General features: G+C 36.7%; 1 protein-coding gene across 3 annotated transcripts in view; it reads right to left on the bottom strand.

The window, feature by feature from the left end:
• Positions 1-1,362, bottom strand: part of tmem260 (transmembrane protein 260) — a 42,615-nt gene extending 41,253 nt beyond the window's left edge. The window contains exon 1 of one of the 3 annotated variants that reach the window (XM_056245473.1): positions 1,088-1,362. In XM_056245473.1, coding sequence (XP_056101448.1) covers positions 1,088-1,193 — 106 coding nt within the window. In that variant the 5' untranslated portion in view covers positions 1,194-1,362. The remainder of the gene's footprint in view (positions 1-1,087) is intronic. The other 2 variants (XM_056245471.1, XM_056245472.1) reach the window with 2 other exon arrangements.
• Positions 1,363-20,908: the final 19,546 nt, after the last annotated feature.

Raw genomic sequence — 20,908 nt, 5'->3', positions numbered from 1 at the left:
GTCTGCAGTGAATAATGGCAAAATATAATAGGCTAAAACAAAAGTGGCATCTGTAAACGCAATCTCAAAAACAACTTTTCTGAGCCATTTTCAATGATCGCATTCGCAACCAGAAAGTGTCCAATACTTTTTAAATATTTTTTGGTCTATTAAAACCTAACAAAAATAACAAACGCTGCAGTATAAAGATGATTCTCAACTAAGCTATGAAAGATATAACGTAATGAATGATACCATTTTGCTTTATGAAATATGGGTAAAATTGCCATAAATGGGTAGTCCCATTCAAAACAATGCATCTATACACTGTATCTGGTTTGCACATTAATGTGTTCTTGGGGCAACATGTACTGAAAACAGAAGTGTAATAATGAGAGTAATAATTGGCAACATTTTCATAATAATATCTAATATTTCATAGGAATATATCATTTCTCTTGTTGTGTCTCCCAAAATGCCTGATAAACATGCTTTATGTCCTATCTCTTCAGAGGACATGTATGAAATCAATGCACTGTTTTGTAACAGAAAGTCATATTTTGATTAGAAACCACATAACATTCACGAATATTTGAAAATGAGTCAGATTTAAAAGAAAACTACAGAATATTATCATATTTCTATAAGAGTGCTAAATTCGATCACTAAATTAATGTCAGGCATTTTTAAAGACCAAGGAGTTGTTGTTGTTGTCAAGTTGAAACCTCCAAACATTTGGTAGCCTACCTCTGAAAAGCCCTGAATGTGCTCTTTACGGGACATCCAGACTGTGACATGTATGGTGTCAGAGAAATTCACTAAAATATAGTCCATTAAAGAGGACAAACATGTTTTCCTGGGTCCATTGAGGATTTAATGTGATAATGTGTCATACATACTGTATAAGACTTGAGTGTCCAAATAATCTTTGGGTTCCACTGTAGGCGATGGATTGAGACAGGGTTCTGAGAGATTAACAATAATCTCAATAGGTCTCATGCGATTCACACTTCAAAAAGCGTCATACTATGTGATATTACAATATGCTGTTCTGTGATAGGCTGCATGTGACATAAACACAAACTCATGTGACTGACTGCAGTCCTACCTGAGTCTCCACCGGGCACAGCGCGCGGCGCCGAGGCCACATACACCGATAAAACACACACCGCTGTCGCTCCTGTCAGGGTCCATGTCCACCTGTCCGACGACATTCAGACGCGTCTTCTGAGGTTTTGAAGTTAGTGTTAATTATTTGAAACTTCCGGTATTTTACACGTTTACTCAACGTGTCTGGAGAAGCATTCTTCATCTCGCGCATCTAGTTTGCAATCCGGAGCGTACTCAAAATATACCGATAAATACATGTTTATAAATATATATAAACATATATGCTGTACGGAAGCGTTATTGTCGAGGTAAGGTGTCAAAATAACAAAGTTATCGTTTAAGTTGCCCTCTTCTATCCCGGTGGTGGAAGCCTTTATGTAGAGAGCATTGCAAATGTTGCTCTTAACAAACCGAACTGAAGCTTATAAACATCGCGTCATTGTGCGTTTTTAGTCTTCTCAGAAGCACAATCTGGACTGCATCTGCATTTACATCTGCACTGTTGATCTTTTGACTTTTTTCCCGCTTGGACTCGATGATAGTGCTGGATTTCACTTCCTGGTTGGGAGGGGTTTGTATTAGCGCTTGTAAAAATTACCATAGTAACCGTAGTTTCCGGCAAATTACCGAAGTTGCTGCAGTTCTTGTGACTACTGCAAAATCTAAACAAATAAATACGGGATCTCCAATAAACACGATAATAAGCTTTCAGAAACGTTTTAATCTCTCTTTGATGACAATAGTTAATACGGAGTTACCACATTTTTGCTGTTAACTAACTGTAGTGTGTCCATATATAGTTAACATGTTTATTTCTTTTTTTATTCAGCCTAACACAGTAACTATATTTTGTGCCATTCTAGATGTGGCATTCATCGTTTCAGGCTTTAATCCCATTATAATCCGGTGATGTGTAAACTCATGCCTACTATAATGATTTCTTTACTATAAACATACTTACCTTAAAAGTGTTACTTTAACTGTTACTACAATAAAACATGGTATTTTCCATTAATATTATCAAAATAATAAATGAAAGGGACACAAATATTCCTGAAAACTTATGTTGTTTAAAGGAAATCACATTATTTTATTATAGTTTAATAATAATAACAGTAACTACAGCTTGTAACTATATGGTTACTATGATCATTCTTTAGGGGTAGACGGTAGATTGCACTGTTGTGTGACTTGATGTGGATTACTAAGCATATACAGTATATGGAACGTTGAAAATATTACATTGGACAAAATAACTTTAATGTCTGACCTTTTTTCCTTTATAACATTATGACTTTATCTTTATAACTCTCAATTGCGAGTTTATATCCCTTCACATTTATTTATAAAGCGCTTTTAACAGTATGGATTGTTTCAAAGCAGCTTTACAGTTAAAATAGAAATGACCGTAAAAGATTGTTTAGGCTTTACAACAGCATTAGGATAAATTAGTTATTGTCCAGCTAAAGTTAGTTTTGATTGATTCACTTCCGTTGCGAAGATCATTAGTTATTAACTCAGGGGCTGCTAACACGACACCGCTCTAACAGAAAACACTCAACGCGCTCCGGCCGCCCATCCTCACAACAACAGTGCCTGGTGTCTCGAGAACACACTCCCTGAAATAGGTTCGAAGGTGCAAACGATTATCCGTTATCTCCGCGTAAACCTCAAAACGCAAACCCACGAAAACGCAGACGGCGTGCACACATGTGCATCACGTGTTCAGTCCATAGGTATGCGCATTTGAATGTGTGCAGGCGTGTAGTCCTTCTTCATGTAATATCATGTAATTCTGAGAAAAAAGTCAGAATTGCGAGATGATAGGGATGCACGATGATATCGGGACAACATCGGTATCGGCCGATAAAAGCTTAAAATGACCATCATCGGCATCGGCCGATATGAATATTTCTGCCGATGAGTCTTGCCGATAGGGTGGCGTGTTTCCTATGCGCACGTGACGACCGTGAACAAAGCATGAGCGCCAGCAACTTAAACTTCCAACTAGGGGTGTGCCGTGCGTCTCACGGTTTTTGATCGTGGACGATTAAAATGTCTCCACTATCTGCTTTTGAAGAAAAATCATAGTATCGTGCATTCTATCAGTTCAATTCTGGCGCCTTCATCTCAACATACTGTACAACGCGACGTACATTCACATCACATCACATCACATGTAAACGCAGAGGTAGAGTTACACTCACGGGACACCGCAATTCACAAAAGTTCATTGTTTGCATGTGCGTCAAAGTCTTGCTAGGTAAACATGTCATTCACGTGCTGATGCGCTGTTCTAACATCCGCTTTTCTGAGCGCGTACACGCGACGCTCACAGGAACTAAAAGCCTGTCACAGCGCCTGCATACTGGACTAATCTTTCGAGTCTTATTGCGCTGATACTGTCAAATACACACAAGGTTTACATAAACAAAGTTGGTTATGTCTAAAGTGAAAGCAAACAGAGAAAATCTGCTTGTCAAATGCGTGTATATTAGACGCGTCGCGTTACTCGCGTGCAGTTCTTAAAGAGACAGTAATAATATTCTGCCGCTTGTCTTTAAAGAGATACTGCACCCAGAAATAAAAATTCTGTCTATCTAATGCTGTTTCAAACCTGGATTCATTTCTTTCTTGTGCTTAAATATACTATGGAAGTCACTGGAGTACAGCAACTGTTTGGTTAGCCACATTCTTCCAAATAACTTTTATAATTTCTACAGAAGAAAGAAACTTGAGAGAGTAAATGATGACAATTTAAATGTTTGGGAGAACTATCCCGTTAATGTTAATAAAACAACAAAACACAGAGGAAATCACTCACTGCTCTTGACTGAGAACATTAATAGAAGCTTTAATAAGCTTTTTTTTACACTTAAAAAAAATACAAATATATCGGTATCGGTATCGGCATCGGGCAAAATTAGTTTGAAAATATCGGCATATCGAATATCGGCCAAAATCCTATATCGTGCATCCCTACGAGATGATTAGTCTTTTTCTTGACTACGTTATCAAACAGCCAGAGGTGGGTAGTAACGAAGTACATTTACTTCGTTACATTTACTTGAGTATTTTTTGGGAAAATTTGTACTTTTAAGAGTAGATTTAATTGTGGGTACTTTTACTTTAACTCGAGTACATTTCTAATGAAAAAACGGTACTTTTACTTCGTTACGTTGGGCGACGTTCCTCTCGTTACTTTATTTTAATGCAATATGTTGTTAAAAGCGTAGTTTATTCCAAGCGCGCGCTCTCTCTTTTTTTCTGGGCATGAGCGATGCTCAATTCACAAATGAATCACTCTTTTGAGTCGATTCTGTTCAAAGACTTCATCAAACAAGTTGGGCAGATCTGTCTAAATCGGTTCGCGAATCAGTTTGAATGATCTGTTCAGTTTCCTGCACGCACTGAATCAGATCGGAGTCGTAACAGGAAGATTACATCAACATCAAGATTACATCAAGAGCGTTGTATGAAGTGGCGGTCCACAGTCTACAGTACAGTCTAGAAAGTAAATCTGCAAATGCATCATATTTTTTGCCAGCGATGAAGATCTTTATTAGTTGAACATCTTCGTATGTTACTTCGTAAGCTGTCTGTGAATGAATTATTCCACACGACGATACATTCGATTTCATTTCATTCAGGTAATACATTTTACAACCAAACAGATTATTACGCCATATAGCACTACTACAAAGTATGACATTACCCTTTTTTTGGACATATACATTAATTTATACATAAAATAAGCCATCATCCAGTTTATGAATGTGTGTACACACACAATGTGTGTATTGCGCAGTGGCGTGCGAACTCGACTTGAAAACGAATGCCTTTGCCTGCCTTATTAGACACAGTTAACCAGTTTAAAGATGCTTTCACAAATATAGCCTACATTTAAATACATTTTGGAGAACAGACAGAAGAAGATCCGTGCATTTGATCGTTGGTTGTGTTTGGCATGACATGACTGCGGGCACATGTGCAGAGTTTTAACACTTTCTGTGTCAATGGTTCCCACCCCTTTACATGAATGCAAAACTCCATAGAGTCACTTTATTCCGACATTGTCTAATAATCCAAATGTAGTTGTATAAGTTATTATACTATTATACAAACCAAAGGACAGGCAATGGTTTTCGGGCTATAGATATAATATACAGATATACAGAAATAATGTTTGTCTCTTCTTGTTTTTGTTGCAAAGATAGCTTATCTAATTATGATAATTTTAGTCATTAAAATAAAAAAATATCTAAATAATGTCATGTTATATATATATATATATATATATATATATATATATATATATATATATATAGGCCTATGTGATCCAAAGTAACTAGTAACTAACTACTTGAGTAGTTTTTTCATTGGATACTTTTTTACTCTTACTCAAGTAACTTTTAAGATTATTACTTTTACTTTTACTTTGAGTAAATATTTCTATAAGTACTTGTACTTTTACTTGAGTACAGTTTTTGGATACTCTACCCACCTCTGCAAACAGCTAATAATGTGTTGCTAATGTTACACAAACCATGTTCAAGTTCGTATCTCAGAGTCAGACAGCTGCCTTCTAAAAATCAGCATCCTTAAACACTGAACAACTCAGAACGTCAGTGGACAAAAGGCAAATCATAACATATACATAATTCACCCGCTATTGCTAAATATACCTGATTTTTCATATCAACAGAAAAATATACCAGGATAACATAGCTTCTCTTGAGACTGCCCTGCTTTGCAGCAGTTAATGATATGCTAAACCCCGCCCACCTCGTGACGTGATTGGTTACAAGGTAGTTTGTGACGTCAGAATCACCAGCTATTTCAAACCGTCTTTTTTCACAGCAGTTTTAGGAGAAATTACTTTGCAACAGTGTTGACTTGTGAATTTGCACATAGTTTGACGTAAAGCATATTAAAAACATATAAAACATTAAAAGCTTGATTTTCACCACATGGGGACTTGAAATTAGACTAGGACCATACACATTCATTCCTCACAGCCTTATTTTAATTTGTGTCAAATTAAATGACATCTGCCCTTACTAAAATCCTTGAGCACACTTTTAATGACCTTTAATTAGTGTGCTCCGTTTATTTTCCCGAGTGTGACTCGTTCAATCAGGCTTCAGCGCTGAAATGATTGTCTTGTAGTTTTTACAATTAGCTGCAGTAAAATTCTTTCTGGTGGCAGTTGCGAGATGTGGATGTAATACGAGACCCTTCTGTGCCTGAAGAGTGGAAGGGTTACCCTCATAAAAATGTCATGCTAGACTGATCATTAATCCTCCACTATCTAAACGGAGTCTGATCCTTGACTAAATTGGGAGCTCTGAGAGGTAGAGATGTGTCAGCACCTCAGAGTTCATAATCCTCCACGCTCCCCTCCACCCTTTACTACTGTTCCTACTGTCTAATCACTGTTTCAACCACCTGACACACACACGCTGTCTGTCTTCCTTTTTATAACACGCATCCACAAACCTCTTTCCCCAAAGCAAAATATATCAATTGCTCTTTAGAAAAATGTAAAATCGCTTCTAATATGTAATATGAAAATGATGCAAATACTGTATTATAATCCTATATTATAATTATAGTTCCTAAATAATACATAACCCAGCTATTTTACTTTAAATGTAAAACCAATATAAAACATAACACTTAAAGTGTTTTCTGGAAACAGAGTAGTATTCTTTCCATTATTTTTCCCATAGGGGTTTTAAAAAAGTCTTTGTTTAAGTGTTATAAACCATTAGCCAAACCAACCAGCTAGGTGAATCATAACATTGCAAAAAGGTTTTTGAAAATCGCACAAAAATACAAAGGTACAAGACTGCTTAACAGTAAAACTCATTTACATAATGTTGATTATACATATAAACAATATATTTCAAGTTTACTGCAAAATATGTATATATATATATATATATATATACATACACACACACACATATACACTCACCTAAAGGATTATTGGGAACACCTGTTCAATTTCTCATTAATGCAATTATCTAATCAACCAATCAGATGGCAGTTGCTTCAATGCATTTAGGGGTGTGGTCCTGGTCAAGACAATCTCCTGAACTCCAAACTGAATGTCAGAATGGGAAAGAAAGGTGATTTAAGCAATTTTGAGCGTGGCATGGTTGTTGGTGCCAGACGGTCCGGTCTGAGTATTTCACAATCTGCTCAGTTACTGGGATTTTCACGCACAACCATTTCTAGGGTTTACAAAGAATGGTGTGAAAAGGGAAAAACATCCAGTATGCGGCAGTCCTGTGGGCGAAAATGCCTTGTTGATGCTAGAGGTCAGAGGGGAATGGGCCGACTGATTCAAGCTGATAGAAGAGCAACTTTGACTGAAAAAAACACTCGTTACAACCGAGGTATGCAGCAAAGCATTTGTGAAGCCACAACACGCACAACCTTGAGGCGGATGGGCTACAACAGCAGAAGACCCCACCGGGTACCACTCTTCTCCACTACAAATAGGCAAAAGAGGCTACAATTTGCAAGAGCTCACCAAAATTGGACAGTTGAAGACTGGAAAAATGTTGCCTGGTCTGATGAGTCTCGATTTCTGTTGAATTTGAATTTGGCGTAAACAGAATGAGAACATGGATCCATCATGCCTTGTTACCACTGTGCAGGCTGGTGGTGGTGGTGTAATGGTGTGGGTGATGTTTTCTTGGCACACTTTAGGCCCCTTAGTGCCAATTGGGCATTGTTTAAATGCCACGGCCTACCTGAGCATTGTTTCTGACCATGTCCATCCCTTTATGGCCACCATATACCCATCCTCTGATGGCTACTTCCAGCAGGATAATGCACCATGTCACAAAGCTCGAATCATTTCAAATTGGTTTCTTGAACATGACAATGAGTTCACTGTACTAAAATGGCCCCCACAGTCACCAGATCTCAACCCAATAGAGCATCTTTGGGATGTGGTGGAACGGGAGCTTCGTGCCCTGGATGTGCATCCCACAAATCTCTATTAACTGCAAGATGCTATCCTATCAATATGGGCCAACATTTCTAAAGAATGCTTTCAGCACCTTGTTGAATCAATGCCACGTAGAATTAAAGCAGTTCTGAAGGCGAAAGGGGGTCAAACACAGTATTAGTATGGTGTTCCTGATAATCCTTTAGGTGAGTGTATATATATATATATATATATACACACACACATATATATATATATATATATATATAATATATATATATACACACACATATAAGTATACATAAGACTCGATTACGTCATGGGCGGAGTTAAAGAGCTCCTTTGGCATGTTTTGCTTTTTTCGACTCTGATTGGTGAAATTATCTGTATAGCATGATTGGTAATGTAGTTTTTCACCACGAATTCTGCTGTTAAACGATTGTTATAAAAACATAAGTTGAAATAATGCAGGCCATAACTCATACAATCGATTAACAGCCCCATAGCTCACAGTATAGCTGTCTTTAAAGGTGTACAAGTTATCTTTAAAAATCAGTTTCCTTATTGAGAAAACGAATGGAACACGGCTGTTACACACTATACAGTTTACACTCAATTTTTGATAATAATAAAATAAAGGTGATCACCAATAAAGGTGATTTATGAGGACGAGCGTTGATGCTACATAAACAGGTAGCAAAAGATAGGAGTGCCCTAAGCCAATGAGAATAAATGAACCTACTATCTGCAGTGCTAGGTACATTTCTACACTAAGAGTCAGTTTGAGTGCAGCATTCATTCAATTTAAATGCAAAGAATGTGAGAATTATTCATCTGGGTTGAAATGTTAAAGGAGAAGGCTTAATTTTTTTTTCTTTGACAGGTTAATCTGGGTAATTCTTGGTGCGTCTTAATTCTTCATCAATCTGTAACTGGCAAATCTGCCGTTCTGAAAGTTCAGGGGTTTGTTTTACCATTTCAATGCAAGTATGAATCATTTTTTAGACTTAGAAAAAAAAACATTTGATGAGAAAAAAAAATTATTTGATAACCTCAAAACACTTTACAAATGCCAAGTATGTACTCTATACCCCCTATTCGTGTGTGAAATGTCTGCTGACTACAGCCAGGGCAGAGAAGACACCAGAAAATCACAGTATTTTAAGAGCAAAGCCAACATCACACATATCGACATCTGCACATGAATTCAATCGCTCAATGCATCAGTGAAAACTGGATTAGAGTTCCTAAATCGCAGATAAATCCGCCACTCATTGCAATATGTTTCAGCTCCAGCCTGTTGCTTACTATCTGCTTACTTACTGTACACTGACAGTCTGTTTTAATCTAAACCCAAGAGCCTAGCAAACAAGTGGATTTTCAATAAAGCCCTTTAAAATCTGTAGAGAAAAATCCCATGATCCTCTGTGTTAGCTACACAAATATGCACAGCAATGAAAGGATTCGGTCTGCAACAGATTAATTGCAGTGGTAAATGCAATATGTCTCTCATGCATTAACTAGTACACCCTATTTTATTAATATACAGCTCTATCAGACAAGCTTTTTACAATCTCTGAGACAAGCATGTAATGATATGTTTGTTGGGATCTCGGTTTCTTAAAAGCCAACACAAAACAAGAAGGCGATTCTTGTGCACATCAACCGACTATTTAGGCCACCTTTGTCTTCTGTTTACCTCCTTGTGGTTTACAAAGCACTCCAATTAAAATCCCAAAGATTAGGACAATTGTGATTAATATTCTTTAGCGGGGCCAGGAGTATGAGGCACAACAAAAGCAAGGGCTCCTTGGAATTGCCTTGAGCAGAACACCTAATGGCGGCCAATTAAAATAAGAGGATTCAATTTGGCCAAAGCAACAGGAACCTAAAGATAATGCATGTATCTAAAATTGCAGTAGATGCCACTCTCTTGATTCTGCTTCTATCATGTTTGTTATGGCATTTTCGCAAATTACCTGCAGCCATTGCAATAAACCTTAATAAGGGGGAGGGGGATCAAAAAATGTAATGTAACTGAGAAAGTTAAGAAGAAATATTTTTAAGAACACATTCAATTTAGAGTTGTTGTTCTTTTAACTAAAAAGTCAACTTTGGTAGGCAACACTTTACAAAAAGGTATTGTTTTTGCAGTGAACAATACTTTTACGGCATCTAGGTTACTGTTAATTTATACATATACTAATACCTTTAAACACTGTATTATGTACAAACAATAAATTTATACAATATACTATTTAAGGTCAGTGCAGTTTTTTTAAAAGAAATGAATCCCTTTTTTTCAGCAAGGGCACATGATCAAAAGTGACAGTAAAGACATTCATGATGTTACTAAAGATTTATTTTTAAAATGAATGCTGTTTGAACGTCCCCAAACAATCTTATTTTTTCAACTGTTATAATAATAAGACCTGAGCACCAGCATATTAGAATGATTTCTGAAGGATCGTGTGACACTGAAGACTGGAGTGATTGAAATTGTAATAATATTTCACAATATTGTGTCAAATAAATGCAGTGTTGGTGAACATAAGAGACTTTTTTCAAAAGCGTTCAAAAATCTCACGATCCCAAACGTTTGAAATGTATTAAACAATAGAATGAACATTAACCTGGATTAATAAATGCTGCACAAAACATTAGTTCTTGTTACCTAATGCATCCGCTAATTGAGTTATGACAAATTTCAACCAAAAGGATGGAGCTAAATGAAGGGGTTAAGTCTTTAAGAAAGAATAAAACACAAAAAAAGGTTTTATCGTAGCGGATAGTGCCAGGTGTGAGGAGGGTGTGTGTGTGTGAGACTGAAGATGTTCACGTGGGAGAGTGAGACAGCACATCACAGCATGGGCTCCATGTGGGAGCAATCCAGTTACTTAAACTGATCAAGATTTAATTAACACAACGCTCGGCAATTACTCTGTAATTAAAGTCATTTGTCCTCTTGTGGAGCTGAGAGTGCCACTGCTGCCATAGAGCTGCAAATTAGAGAGGGGGAAGAAGAGGGGCTCAGTGCTCGTGATGTGTTTGTGTATTAGCCCTAGCCCTATAAATACACTACTGCTTGTTTTATCATTGGCCATGAAGACAAGAAACTGTATAAATAGATGGAAATTTACGATGTGGGTTATTAGAAGCACTTCGCCCTACTTTGAATTTTGTTGAATTTATATTGTTGCGTTAAACAAGGAGAATGGGCTTGGTCAATATATTATTAAAGACACCAGGGGCTGTTGCTCTAATTTAAAATGTATATTTTTCACAGCACTATTCCGCAGTTAGGCTTGTTACATTTGAATTATATTTAATAAATATGTATTGAGGAGAATAGGGGTTGTCACACTCTTTACTCTGTGTAATACTTCACGGGCTCATTTTAAAGGTACATTGTGTAACTTTTTTGTTCAAAATTTAAATATTGAGTCAATACATCATCATTCTTCCGAAACGTGTTTTTGTCTGGCTCTGATTCACTATGATTAGCCTATTATTATTAGTGTTTATATATTAGACCTGTCGGGATGGTTTTCGTGGGGAACTGCATATATACTTACCGTGACTCGACCGTGTGTCTCTCGTCATATCCGTAAATAGAAGAAAGTTGCTCTGGCTGCGTTGACGTGTGTCTGGCGTGGGAGTGGAATAGGTTAGTTGTCGTCACGAGTGAGAAAGGTTGACATGGAGCCGCTAAATCTTGAAATCTGCTGGCAAAAAGAGAACGCAACAGAGCTCATAATAAAACAAGAATCAACATTAACTTGGATTTTGGCGAGAACTGAGGTATTTGAAATGTGTTAAAGCAACGCGGAGATGGTGTTTTTTATTACTCAACAAGTGAGTAAGGCATTTTATTGAACAGATAAATTGCCATTTGTAGCTCTCTAACAGTAACTTAAAAAAAATTATCTATTGTGAAGGGGCATTTCACTAAGAATGTAGCGCTGCGCTGGAATTTGTGAGAAAGAACCAAAGCACAACCAAAACAATGTTCTTCTGCAAAATGCATTAAGTTTTGTTTTTTAACCGCTAGATGGCCAAAACTTACATAGTGTACGTTTAAAGTGAAGTTTTGTTTACCGTAGTCTTTTCCAAAGACTATTCCAAGAAAACTCCCTATGGCAATTCATAACTATTTTACGTTTTGCCAATTCAAATGAATTTGTACAATCTGCTTACGCCTCCACTCAGGTTTAGCGGTTTTACTTTTTTTTTTTAAAGACCTTTAAAAAAAAAAAAAAAAACATATGAATTATTTGCCTGGTCCTACCAGACTCTCGTACACATTTCATTTGTACAGAGAGTCTGGCCACTCCCCATTGACAAGCGTTAACTTCATTGAAGGCGGGTACTCTGTTGAAGTTTAAAACTATTCGATCTGCCCGGAGCCACTCTGGCAGAGCCATAGAGAGAAAGAGTTGCGACACGCTTTGATGTCGCCGCGATGGCTGTCACGTAGTTCATGTAAGCCCCAATAGTTCCAAAACGTACGCGGGCTGTCATGTTCTTCTATGGACAGACAGCAGCGATTGCATTATTAAACGGTAAATATAAAATAAAACACACACCCAAGTACTTTTTCAGCTGTTATTGCATTTTGTTAATGTCAGTTTTGCATTTTGCAGGGTGACAACTTAGATAAGTTTATAGGCTATATTTTTGGAGGGAAACGCTAGTGTTCATGTTCGCATGGGTAGTAGCACTGGCTTTAGCGGCTCTAACTTAACTTTTCCATGTCATTCATCTGATGATGGACGTCTCATGATATTTATTTTAGCACAACTGCTGTATTAGGCTATTGATTCCCGTGATCTTGCTTATAAATTCCGCTTCGTGATCACGCAAAGAGGTCTGCAGTCCGTTCAGAACTCCAACCAACATAAAATATAAATAATTACGCTGTGCATGTACAAATGAATGATTTAGGAGGGAAATAGACTGCTCCCATAACGTAGAAAGCAACGACTATATACAGCAATGTTCGGTAAATATTCAACCGAAAAATATTCTTCATAAAATTAAACTGGAGAGATAGTTAATGAGTGAATTAACTATGTTCCTAAATACATATAAGCACATATATGCATAACCCTAAACCATTTAAATAAATGAATTGTGTGTGTGTGTATGTATATATAATATTATATATAGGCTATATATATATATATATACATACATATAAAATATTATTAAAAATATTATATATTATATACATCAGTTACCGTAAGTTAGCTAACGTTAGTGAAGTGTTGGTCACGTAAGCTATAGCTGCAATTAACCTATTATCTTCCAATAAACATTTACTAAAACTGGCTACATAAAATATAACTACAGACTAGATTCACGAGAGGTCGGCTAATGTGTGTAAAAGTAAAAAAAATACAGTAATTTCATTAATTTACCAGCGAGCACTGAAAATGAATGGGGTTCAATGGAGAAACTATCAGTGTTTGGAACTATTGGCCGCTCCACGACACGCGTTACTTCCGCATTCCAAAGTTCCTATGGCGGTCTATGGGAGTGTCGCAACTCTTGCTGCGTTCCAGGCAGTTTTTTGAGCACGTAAATCACGACTTCAAACTACGACTCACGACTTTGTCGCGTTCCAAGCCAGTCACGCCAAACTACCTGAGCGCAAGGAATTGTGGTAGCTATATGTAAACAAACCATTGCTGTTTTGTATGGTTTCGCGGGCTATGTGACGTCAGAGCTCGTAACTGGGAGTACATCGATCTAGTACGAGTTCACGGGTGGGAAGTCACGGGTTTGACTGCCGTTCTAGTGCACTTTCACGGGTATAAGGTTGGAAAAACACGGGTTACAGGTTGCCTGGAATGCGGCATAATATAGCCTCTTATATAGACTCATTACATGCAAAGTGAGATATTTCAAGCTTTTATTTGTTATAATTTGGATGATTATGGCTTACAACTTATGAAAACCCCAAATTCAAAATTAGAATATTCATATCTGTAAGCCATAATCATCAAAATTATAACAAATAAAGGCTTGAAATATCTCACTTTGCATGTAATGAGTCTATATAATATATTAGTTTAACCTTTTAAGTTGATTTACTGAAATAAATGAACTTTTGCACGATATTCAAATTTTTCGAGTTTCACCTGTAAAATGGTAATTGTGTAGCCTGGATGCCAGCCCGAACCCCGCCCACAACATTTTTTGATCGGGAAGTTCGGTCTGGACTCGCTCCATTGAGGAGTAATTATGATCGGTTCAGAAATCGTCGGGCCAATCAAATTGCCAGGGCGGGCTTTATACGATGATGGACAGATGATCTGCAGTTACGTAATCCTCACGTTATCAAAGAGCGCTTGGGTTGAACTGGTTTCCCTCAGAGATGACTGCCGCTGGAGAATTGAGATGTAGAGATTCCGCTATCGCGTCTGTTGTAAGAGAAATCAACAGCGCATTCATTTTAAAAGACGAACATAGAACTGCAATCAAGGCATTTGTCGATCGGAAAGATGTGTTTGCCGTCCTTCCTATGGGATTCGGCAAAAGTTTAATTTATCAGCTGGCTCCGATGGTAACTAATAAGATGGGACGCAATGAAAACCCTGTGGTCGTTGTGGTTTCTCCTTTGGTCGCACTCATAGAGGGCCAAGTAAAAGAAGCAACACTCGTTATTTTACTTCTTCCAGCGTGCGTGCATTTGAGTTCTGTAGTTGACAACTGTGCTATGCAAAGTACCGGTAGTTGACTTACTGCTTTGCTCTCATTGGTTGTAGGTCTATCCCAATTGAGTGCAGAGTTTTTTTTTTTCCTGGTTCGGTTAAGACACGCCTCATAATCAAAGCCCTATGGAGCAGTATCAGACTCACATTCTGACTAGAATATGAGTATGACGAAGTCAGGCTAGTAATTGTGTTGTTTAATCAGTAAAATAATGCTGAAACAAAACTCTTCACCTTTTTTTTTTTTTGAGGATAAATTTCACAAATTAAGTTTCCAACTAGGTGTTTGTAAACAATATAGATAATAGGTTAATAGGATTTTTGTCTACAGGCCATGTGACAGTCCTGGTCTTTGCAGACGTTTAATCTGACGTCATGTGTAGGCCTACTATAAAAGGGTTTTATTTTGTATTGAAACAGCAGTGCGCCGCGACTCCTGCGCCTTCCGGTGCCCGTGTGATGACAACAGAAGACGAACCGAGAAGCCTCATGCCTCCTTTCAAACCGAGGCAAAGATTACGTGTTTTAAAAGCAATTAAAGAGACGTTTCAGACCCGTCATTCATTTTCAGAGGTGAGTGTGTGTGAATACGGACCTCTCCCTAAATCTGCAGACAGTCACTGTAGCCACGAGCAGCTCTACTTACAGGCCGTGGATAATTAATGGGACATTTTCAGCGGCAAACAGTGACTAATTGCGCTAGACAGAAATAGCGAGGAATTAATAACATGCATCCAACACTTGCCACGATCCCCTACCGCTTCAATTTGCCGGGAGATTAAAAACGACTGCCAAGTTTACTAAATTAAGAGCGCGGGGGAAACGAACGCGCGTCTTGTTGTGTGCGCGTGCGCGTGTCTGTAGCTTTATTATCTCTTATTTACAGGCAATGATCTGCATATCATCTCTCGGGGTCTCACGCTGGGGGGAAGAGGTGAATATCAAGAGCACCACCCCTCCGAATGTAGGTGTCCAGCCACCTGTGGCATATCGCCTCGCCAGGCCAGCTCACCGGTCGGTGGACAGACACACTACACGGTGAGACAAATCGTGTTTCGAACTGTTTCTCCCTGCAGGAGCGGGAGAGTTTAGCAGGTAACACCTTCCTTCCAGAGATACACACACCACTAACCCTTATCAAGAGCCCTGGAGGAATGCTATTGACGTCTGTCATCATTTGGAAACTAATGGGATCAAACCGCATTCCCACTGCAGTGACATTCTGACAAATTAAATGGAACACTAGGAATTTCAATTTATCCAGTAGGATCATATTTGATTCTTTGAGGATTCTTGTTTTATCCCATTTAGAATTGGTTCCAAATGATGTTAGAAATTCCCTTAGCATTCCCTCGGGATATTTTGCTGCTTTATGAAAGACCTCATGCGGTCAGGACTGGCCATATCCAAAAGGACAGGATCAATGAGTGTGAGAAAGAAAAGGAAAGATTTTCACAAAACATAAACTCCTTTTATTCATGTTGGTTTTGGCTTTAAAAAGCTTTTATGTCGCTTTCATGAAGTTCAATTAATGACCAAATGTCATGTTGTGTAACAATTATTATTTTACCAAACGTTTTTAAATCTATTTTTCAATGTAGATTGTAATTTTAATATAATTTTGTTTTTGAAGAGTCGAACCGTGACATTTTAGAATCTGAACTAACCTAGCCTTGTCATAAAAAGGTCAATTTATCTGATATTTTAAGAGCCTTTTTATTATTATTATAATGCATCAAACCATAAACAGACGTAAAAGACAGAACAGATAGAACATTTACACAGGAATGAAATTACATTAAATCTTCATGTAAAGTTTTACAAATAGGCTAAAATAAGAAAAAGAAAGATGACATTTAAACGCATAGAGGAAACATGCATCAGTGCCATTCCCAAAAAAAAAATCATATTTCTTGTTTTTAATTAACCTAAGAAATTTGAGAAATGCATCAATTTCAATTAAAATATGTGGGAAAAGTAGGCTGTGAGTTAAATAAAATTTCTAATGAATAAAAAGTGCTTACCTATATGAAGAGATAAACTATTCCAAATGTTTTGAGTTTTTTTCATGTTGGAAAAATAAATGGATCAGTGTTTCATCCTTATTCCCACAAAATGAGCAAGAACGGCCAGTCAACATCCATACATTTTGCCACCTATCATTCACAGGACATATTTAATGTAAGATCTTAAAAGGCTCGTCTTTAGTCTTATTGGGAAGCCAGGCATCCTTCCAGTTCATAAACTCAGAGACGCCTAGTAAAATTTACCTTTAGGAACGTCATAATTTTTTTTTGTCTAAAGAATTTGTCGAATATGCTTACTAATTACATATTTTGTTAAATATACTTATTCCATCTAAGATCAAATTTAACATGCAGGGGTCTTCTCTATGACATAATTTCCTGTTTTTTATGACTTCATTGGTCGTATTATAAGCAGTGCAGCAGTTTTTTCAAAACACTAATAATATGAGATTATTATAGGTTCTAATATATTATAAATTTGTATCATCAATTTAATTCCTTTTAATGAGGCTTTTTGTCTTCATAAGGACAGTTGTTAACGGTATTCAAGTCCTTGTGTGTTCGCAATGCATATTTTTGAACATATAAAAGAACAAAAACCATCATGTCTCTATTAAAACTCATTTAAATCTCTAAAACGGATAAAGGTGCATTAATCTAATTTTACTGTGTACATGTTACTTGTACACATAATTGAAATGGAAGACAATTAAGATGATCGTCATCAGTGTTGTTCACATTGTATGTGTTTGTTCGCACAAGATCCTCGTTCTGAAGGTCTCCATGTGTCAGTATCTTGACTCTGCTGATCGGGCGTCATGTCTTGATTTTCTGCAGCTTTGATCATTCAACAGTTGAGTGTGTGTGTGTGTGTGTGTGCTGGCAGGCGTCCTGAAGGAGACCGCTAGTAAACACACATTCTCTCTCTCTCTCATGCGATATGCCCTCGCTAAGCCTTCCATACTACATCTCGAGCAGTTTTAGTGGATGCACTAAGAGAAATATAATGAAAGGTATCTCAGCTGTAATTAATATCCAATTGGTTTGTAATAATGACAGAACCGAGGACAGGTGCACATATTAACAGTGTTCGTGACATGACTTCAGTGAGGTGGCCTTTTCAGCCGTATAACATTACATCACACTTGAGCATTTAGCACGTTACAAAATAACATTCCACAGGAAGCCCAAAGGCAAGCCGTAAGCTTCATCACCAATGCAGACGTTATGTCATTTTTAATAAACCCTCTTAAATGAGGGCAAGCCAAGCCGAGATTTCCCGACGAGCTCTCTGTCACCTTTACTACGACGACTGTCAGCGTGGAGTGGGACGAGACGCATCCCATCTCTCCCGCATCTACAGGAGGAAATGTTAATTAGCAGTCATGGCATCCCACTGATCTTCCCTTTCAAAGCAGCTAAATGGCGTGCTGAAAATCGAAATCCTTTTATATGCCCTTATTTTGCAGAGAGAGCGCGTATGAAAGGGACGAATATGTCATCACTGTTTGATGGATAATGCGCTTGCCATTATTCCAAGCCCTTTCACACTGGGGTTTTAGTGCATTTTTTCAAATGCGTAGTGAGTTTTAAACCGGAAACGTGCACGGATCCAGATGAACCATCATGTTAAAGGGTGTTTTTTTTGGGAAAAATCCATTAAATGTCAGTAAAAGTTCAGTTTCTCAGACTAGAATGCATGTTTGAGCTGTTTTAACTGAAAGCAACTTGCACTGACATATCTTAACATGGATCAGTGTCATTGTTCTGTCTCAAGATGCACACCAGTGTTTTTCTAAGATCTATTTAAATGTCTTAATTGAACTAAGGCCTAATCCTGGCTTAATCTAAACCTTGTCTGTGAAACCGGACCTATGCGTTTTAAAAAGGTGCTTTTTATTCCTCTCTTGTTTTGCACAATTAAAGATTATTATAATCAAAATGGTTTGACAAAAATGAGATGTATTATCATGAACAAAATAGTTGCATTTAACTTGGTAAATGTCTTTTTACCTTGCCGTAAAAAGTAATAAATAAATGTTGCACTAAAAAGAAATGTAATTCATACTTATGCTGTATATTGTTAAATGCATTCATGTTTCTAGGCCTAGATCACCAAAAGGTGCTAGTGTGTATTTTCCAGTTTAGTTGATATAACAGCACCCTCTTGCGGCTGTGAGTAATAATTACATACAGTAACTTCAAAAAAAAAGAAATGCTGTTAGCATTTCTTTAATCTTAACAACATTTTCATATCTCATAATATCAGATCGCTAGTGATTTTTGTTTTTAGCAGCCGATCTTTAGAGTGTTATCTTCAAAAAGTTCATTTTGATTTGAACTAAATTCTAAACTTTTAACTTTATAATGGGATTGATGATGTAATGCTAGAGCAACTGAAGAATGAGACGAGTAGGAGGAAGCACAAAGATGCTCTTTATAGGTCTGACATCAATGTGCAAGTACTCTAAACTCTGATGTGTAGAGAATGGTCATCACACAATGCTAGTTTGAAATATTTCAACATTATTGCATAGTTCAAACAAGAAAAAAAAAGAAGCCTATACTGTATCTTAACATGCTCTGACCTATGGCAAGCCGTTTGAACTTTTATTCATTTCCAGGATATGAATACTTGATATCAACAATTAAATTTTCACTAGTTAAAATCATAATTCTTGATATCAGGAATAATATTTCTATTAGTAACAATGGCAATTTTTGATATCAGGAATTACATTTTCACTAGTAACAATGCTAATTCTTGACATCAACATTTACATTTTCACTAGTTAAAATGATAATTCTTGATATCAACAATTGAATTGCAACTAGTAAAAACTATAATTCTTGATATCTGTAATTGTATTTTCACTAGTGAAATATCACCATAGGCTGCCATTCAAAATCAATTCTTGATATCAAGAAATTCCAATTTCAACTAGTAAGAAATAAATTCAATTTCACATATCAGAAATTCAATTCTTACTAGTAAAAACCTTTATTTTTGATATCAAGAATTAAATTGTCACTAGTTGAAATGTCTATTCTTGATATCAACAATTGAATTGCTACTAGTAACAATGTTCATTTTTGATATCAATAATTCAATTTTCACTAGTGACAATGTTAATTTCTGATATCATGAATGTGATTGTTACTAGTAAGAAAGCCATTTTAGATATCTGAAATAATATTGATATCAGAAATACATTTTCTACTAGTAAGAAATCAATTCTTGATATCAACAATTGATTTTGAATGGCAGCCTATGGTGACATTTCACTAATGAAAATACAATTGTTGATATCAAGAATTCAATTGTTGATATGAAAAATGTAATTGTTGATATCAACAATTCATATCCTGGAAATGAATAAGTTAAAACGGCTTGCCATACTGATCACACCTAGTTCGTTCAAAAATGATTCTCTGCTTTGAATGAACATAACTCAGACACAGTGAAAGTGACAGAAGCTTTTCCCAATACATACATGTCTAGAAGACACATCACCGATTCACCATGTTGCTGGAACACTATTGTGTTTGTCCTGCTTTTCTTATATTTCTGCATTTGTCTGCCCCGCCTGGAGAGACAAAGGTATCGTTTTCAAAAGTTTGCATTTTCAGGTTCCCAAAACACTGTTGTTATGTAAATGAAGGGCTAAAATGCATGAAAAGTTGTTCACTTTTACTTAAAAACAGTGTCGTGACAACACTAATTCTATTCTTTGATAGAGAAATGTCCTTTATTTAAACATGCTTTTTCAAGCATACCATAGAGTGAGATTATGCAAAGACAACCATAATTACCGGTACATGAACTACTTTTTAAATTATTACAACCCTGTTGCCAAGACTCACTTTTTTCTGCATCTGAAACCCAATAAAATCATTAAGAATGGCAATAGCCTCGGTGTATGAAATGTTTCTTTCACACTGTTCAAGTGTACTGAACTTTTACACTATTAGTGTTCAAACGCAGAAATTAAAACACTAAAGCTCTGTTGTGTAATGGTTTATTGTGCCTAATTTTGCTGAAATTTACAAATGCTTACACATGAATTGTCCTTGGAATTTGAAAAGACAAAAAAAAAAGTTTCACAATCCTT

The sequence above is a fragment of the Rhinichthys klamathensis genome, unplaced genomic scaffold (assembly GCF_029890125.1).
Source record: "Rhinichthys klamathensis goyatoka isolate OS25496 unplaced genomic scaffold, OSU_Roscu_1.1 h1tg000032l_1, whole genome shotgun sequence".
NCBI lineage: Eukaryota > Metazoa > Chordata > Actinopteri > Cypriniformes > Leuciscidae > Rhinichthys > Rhinichthys klamathensis.
The sequence above is the reverse complement of the archived record's forward strand: the minus strand, read 5'-3'. Positions and strand labels throughout refer to the sequence as shown.